Below are 5,741 nucleotides of genomic sequence, written 5' to 3' on the forward strand. Positions count from 1 at the left end.
ACAAAATAAAATTTTTTAAAGGGGAAATTTGTTAAAATTATTTTTTTTTTTTTTTTCATAAAATTATTTAAAAAAAAATTAAAAATTTTTTAATAACAAACAACATGTCTCTTAGTATTGCTTCTGTTATTATAGCATTGGTGCGTTCCCAGAGACGAACATAGCTATTGACCAAATGGGTGAATGGTTATTTTTTAATAATTTATTCAAAATTTGGTCGCACAGTAATTTTATGAAACTTTTTACTTATAAAATATTTTCTTATAAAAATTTTTACACTTCAAAAAAAAAAGGAGATAAAATAAAAATAATTTTTATTTAAATTTTCTTTATTATTTAAAATTATATAAACTAATTATCACTATAAATTTTATTTTTTAAATTCTCTTAACAATCTGAATAACGTCACCATCACCTAATTCATGATCCTTACCAACTTTCATAGGAGAATATTTTACACTATTACCCCAAACTATACAATGTTTTAATTTTTTAATTATAGTCTTATGGATACAATTACAGAAATCTTCAACTTTGGTTTTACCTCTTTTTAAAACAACAGGCTCGTCTATTGGCTTATTTTTTGGTTTTGGATAGATTCTGATCAAATCCAAATATTTCCAAACGCTAATAAGAAAATTATCGATATTCCACAAAAACTTTGAAGAAATAAAAACAGAATTCTCTATTCTTGAAAGAACATCTAACTCGTTTATTGTTAGTTCATCAATTTTATTAATTGCAAAAATACACGAAAGATAAATTCGGTTATTTTCTATAGCATCAATCAAATCATCAACATCACCACTAGTTATTCTAAGTTCACCGTTATTTATTTTGTATTCGTGTAAAATTGATTTTACTACATCAATATTTTGAAGATCCGCAGATATACCTGATTTGTCCTTTGCATATCTTATAAATATACCTCCCGTGGTCTTTTTAATAAATTTTATCTGAGGTTTCTCTTTATTGATTCGAATTCCAAAACCGTAAACTTCTTTTTCAATCACTTTCTTATGAGCCAAAGGTTTTGTAGCGTCTAACACAATTACAATCATTGAACATGTTCTGGCCACACCTAAAACTTGTTTACCTCTACCCCTTCCATCCTTTGCTCCCTCAATAATACCTGGCAAATCCAAAATTTGGATTTTTGCGTTATTGTAAGTCAATATACCGGGAATTGTTGTTAAGGTGGTAAATTCATAATCTGCAACTTCTGAATGAGTGTTTGTCAGCTTTGACATAAGAGTTGACTTTCCTACAGAAGGAAAACCTATAAACCCAATTCTTGCAACACCCGATTTAGAAACATCGAATCCTTGATGGTCTTGAGAGCCTTTTGAAGCAGGCTGCTGTAGTTGTCTACGTAATTTTGATAATCTTGCTTTTAAAAGACAGATATGCTGATTTGTTGATTTATTTTTTTGTGTTCTTGCGATTTCTAACTCTATTTCCTTGATTCTTTCCATTGTCATAAACTAACTTCACTAAAAATTTTTAGATAAAAAAATTAAAAAAAAATTAAAAATTCTCTAAAACTAATTTTTCTTAATTTCTATTTCTTTATATATTTTATTTAAAATTACTCATAATTTTTATTTTTAAAAAAATTTTAGATTTAAAAATTATAATAATAATAAAAAATATGAATAATTTTAAATGAAAAAGAGTTTTAATTAAAAAAAGTTCATCGTTTCTAATTTCTTTATAACTTCTTTAAATCTAATATCTACATCCTTCTTTTCATTTTCAGTTTGAATTTCATCATTTTTTATATTCTTAAAAATTTTAGAAATATCATCTGATTTACTCAAATGTTCCAGAATCTCAACAGGTATTTTTACTAAAAACTTATTTTTATTTTCCTCTGAAATTATCTCACGAATTTTATTCAAATTTTCAATTAAAAATCTCTGCAAGTATTCAAATTTCTTAGATAGAAGTAAACTTGGATTTACTGTATTTGTCAAATTATCAATGTTTGTATGATCCTGCATTTCAATTTTAGATATTTCTTGATGTGATTTATGAAGTTGTGTGTAACATTTAAAGAATATTGTTTTTAATTCAGATAGATATTTCGGATTTTGAATATAATAAAGCCTTAAAGGATCATTTGATGATTTATAGAAAGACATTTTTTTTTATAAATATTTTTTACTTTAAAATATTTTTTAAATTAATATTATAAATATACTCCTATGAATATGAGATTCTCAATTGTTAAACTTTAAATTTATTTAAAATTTTTTTTTTTTTATTTTTAAAAAAATAAAAAAAATGTTACTTCTCTATTCATCTTTACCAGAAGAAGACCAAGAACTACAACAGTTGAAGATTTATTCAACATTAAAAAGTTTAAACAGATATTCAGGTTCAGGTACATCAATAATTTCATTGATTCTTCCACCAAAAGACCAAATTCACAGAGCTATAAAACTTTTAATGACTGAACAAAACGCAGCCTCTAACATAAAAAGCAGAGTTAACAGATTGAGTGTACAAAATGCAATATCATCAGCAATTGTGAAGCTCAAATCATTAAGAGAGGTTCCAACAAATGGACTTGCAATTTTTTCAGGTGCCATTATGGAAAATAAAAAGGAGAAAAGAATTTGTTTAGCAATAGAGCCAATAGATCCTATCAACACTTCTCTTTATCTTTGTGATTCTAAATTTCATGTCCAAAATTTGGTTGAACAGTTTAATGATAGTTCAAAATATGGAATTGTTATAATAACAGGCCATGAAAGTATTTTTGCAGAGTTGTGTGGTAATTCTAAAAAAATATTACAATCAATAACAGTAGATTTACCAAAGAAGCATGGAAGAGGAGGTCAATCTTCAGTTAGATTTGCAAGATTAAGAGTTGAAAAAAGGAATGCATATGTTAAAAAAGTTGCTGAGATTTCTAATAACATTTTCAACACTGCAGAATACGAGGGATTCATTATTGGGGGATATGCATCATTAAAAAACGAATTTAGTAGCTCAGACTTTCTTGATAAAGAGATAACAAATAAAATTTTAAAAGTTGTTGACACAAACTACAGCGGAATAAACGGGCTAAATCAAGCAATAGAATTGAGTCAAGACACGTTGATTAATGTTAAATATAACAAAGAAAGGAATATTATAAACACTTTATTCGATGAAATATCAACCAATGGTAAATATACTTTAGGGTTTGAAGATGTCTATGACGCATTAATAAACAGCACGGTTGAAAGAATAATTTTGAACTGTGATTTAGAAAAGGATGTTAAATTTGACGATTACATTAATTCCTTAAATAATGGAACAACAGAAGGTAAAGATGTTATTTCTGATGATGATAATGATTTGAATGACTTAAATGATTGTGGAAATGTCATAGATTTTTTTTCGATGATCTATAAAAAATACGATGCAAAATTATCATTAGTTTCAGATAAAACATCAGAAGGAACACAATTTCTAGAGGCTTTTGGAGGAATAGGGGCAGTTTTAAAGTATAAAATTTCAGACACTGATAATAAATACAATGACGAGGATAATGATGAAATAATTAGTGATGATATTTTTTAATAAACATAAATTTATAATAACTAAAATAAATATTAATTAATTTAATTTTCAATAATATTTTTCATATACTTTCTACACATTAGATTATTATAATATTTATCATTGTAATACTTATAATCATTATTACCATCATCATTTAAAATTTTATCAATATTTTCAATTAGAGAATTTATATTACTGTATTTATTATTGATCAGCAGTATACCTGTATTTCTAAGTATGTAATATTTTGTATATTTTAGAATATTTTTATAGCTTGGTCTTTTAACTTCCTTTATTTTATGAATTAAGAAGTAAAAATCATTTTTAAATGAAATAAAACCAAATTCAGCTATAATTATAAGAAAAAAGATTGAAATATCTATTGATTTTAAACGACATAATGATTTATTAGCTTTTAAAAAATATACTAAATTTATTAACAGTGTCTTATTCATAATCATTTCTCTATGAAATCTAATTTTATAATCATACTTAAAAAATTTTCGAAATATTACATTTTTTTGATAAATATAAATACCCAATTCATCAATATTTCTTAATAAATCATTATCTATTGAAACTTGATACAGTAATTTATGAAAATCATTGTCTTGTTTATATTTATCTTCTATTTCTCTAGATACTCCCTTAAAATCTGTCGTTAATACGTGTGAAATATTTATAAATATATTTACGATATGCATAATATTATTTTTAATTAAAATTATAAATTATCAACACCATTAATTTATGCTTCCAAATTTATAATTCCATTCCTCATACTTTTTAATGCAATTGGAATCAACTGATGTTTTAATTTGACGAAGAGAGGATTTAAAATCTTCTAATCCAACCTTTCTTAAAATTATATTTGTAGACTTTTCATTGTTATTTATTACATCCCTTACAGGACCCATTACTGCATCTCTTACCAAATTATAGACATCTGAACAACTATATCCATCTGTATTGTCTGCAATATACTTATAATCATCGGATATTAGCGAATTTTCAATCTTATTTGTTAAGTTTTGAATTAGAAACATTCTTCCGTCAAAACATGGCAAGGGAACGTATAATCTCTTCACAAACCTTCTTCTGGCAGCATCATCTATTTCTTCTGGCCTATTTGTAGCTGCCATAACCAAAACTTTTCCAGAATTTTTATTAATTCCATCCAGCTGTACTAGAAATTCTGTTTTAAGCCTTCTAGAAGACTCATGTTCTGAATCTGACCTACTTTGGAGAAGACTATCCACTTCGTCAATAAATATAATGACTGGTTCATTTTTTTCTAAAGATATTAAATTTGCAAATTCAAAAAGATTCTTCACAGCTTTCTCATTCTCCCCTATGAACTTAGACAAAATACTCGAAGCACTTATTGAAAAGAATGTCGAGTTTGTCTCTGAAGAAATTGCCTTTCCAAGTAAAGTCTTTCCCGTTCCAGGTGGACCAAAAAGTAAAATACCGTTTGGAGGATTTCTGAGCCCTGTGAATAGCTCTGGGTTTTTCAGAGGCCAAATTATTATTTCCAGTAACTGTCTTTTAACATCCTCCAAACCCGCAATTTCAGATAGTGTAGTTTTCATTGTAGGTTCAATTATATTTGTAGAGATGTTTATAAATTCAGGTCTTTTCTTCAATATTCTATCGATGACAGAATTGCTACTATTTTCCTTTTCGTTTGCATTTACATTATTACCAGATAGTTTAGTAAAGTTGGCGTTATGACTGCTATTTACACTCTTGTATTTCTTAAATTCATATTTATCTTCATTTGTGGTTTCTTTGTTCTGAATTGAGTTACTATTATTATCATCAAAGAAGTTTTCACTTACGGATTCAAATTTTTCTAAATAATCATTAATTTTTTTTAGCTCATCATTATCTATATCTGTGGGTACAATTAAATCAGAAATAAGTTCTGAATGATTTTCATCAACAGATAAATACTCAGGCAATAGATTAGCATATTCTTTAGGTATTTTAGATGAGGGTGATATAGTAGGGAAGTCAGAAGAAAGATTTTTGTTTTCAGATTCCAAATCAAAGTATTTATGCATAATATTTTAATTTTAAAAATTAAAATTAAAAAATAAAAATCGACAACAGCAGGATTTGAACCTACGCGGGATGAACCCAATAGATTTCTAAACTATCGCCTTAACCACTCGGCCATGTTG

The 5,741-nt window shown here is 26.2% G+C and overlaps 2 protein-coding genes and 1 pseudogene across 2 annotated transcripts; 1 reads left to right on the forward strand and 2 right to left on the reverse strand.

Moving 5' to 3' along the window:
* Positions 1-377: 377 nt before the first annotated feature.
* On the reverse strand, positions 378-1,475 carry LOC121130617 (uncharacterized). The gene has a single exon (XM_040726350.1). The coding sequence runs from the start codon at positions 1,473-1,475 to the stop codon at positions 378-380; it is 1,098 nt and encodes a 365-aa protein (XP_040582284.1).
* An 811-nt stretch (positions 1,476-2,286) lies between these two features.
* Positions 2,287-4,220, forward strand: LOC121130618 (eukaryotic peptide chain release factor subunit 1 pseudogene; annotated as a pseudogene).
* Positions 4,221-4,298: 78 nt separating this feature from the next.
* LOC121130619 (uncharacterized) lies at positions 4,299-5,621 on the reverse strand. Its single transcript, XM_040726352.1, has 2 exons — positions 4,890-5,621; positions 4,299-4,841 (listed from the first exon to the last, which is right to left on the reverse strand). The coding sequence occupies exons 1-2, from the start codon at positions 5,619-5,621 to the stop codon at positions 4,299-4,301; spliced, it is 1,275 nt and encodes a 424-aa protein (XP_040582286.1).
* Positions 5,622-5,741: the final 120 nt, after the last annotated feature.

Source organism: Lepeophtheirus salmonis, unplaced genomic scaffold (genome assembly GCF_016086655.4).
Source record: "Lepeophtheirus salmonis unplaced genomic scaffold, UVic_Lsal_1.4 unplaced_contig_10041_pilon, whole genome shotgun sequence".
Classification (NCBI taxonomy): Eukaryota; Metazoa; Arthropoda; class Copepoda; order Siphonostomatoida; family Caligidae; genus Lepeophtheirus; species Lepeophtheirus salmonis.

Excerpts from the sequence above, each read along its gene's own strand:
- LOC121130617 (XM_040726350.1), bottom strand. The coding sequence starts at position 1,475 with ATGGAAAGAATCAAGGAAATAGAGTTAGAAATCGCAAGAACACAAAAA.
- LOC121130619 (XM_040726352.1), bottom strand. The coding sequence starts at position 5,621 with ATGCATAAATACTTTGATTTGGAATCTGAAAACAAAAATCTTTCTTCT. Across the intron at positions 4,842-4,889 it reads TAGGGGAGAATGAGAAAGCT|GAACCAGTCATTATATTTAT; the intron begins GTGAAGAATCTT and ends TTAGAAAAAAAT.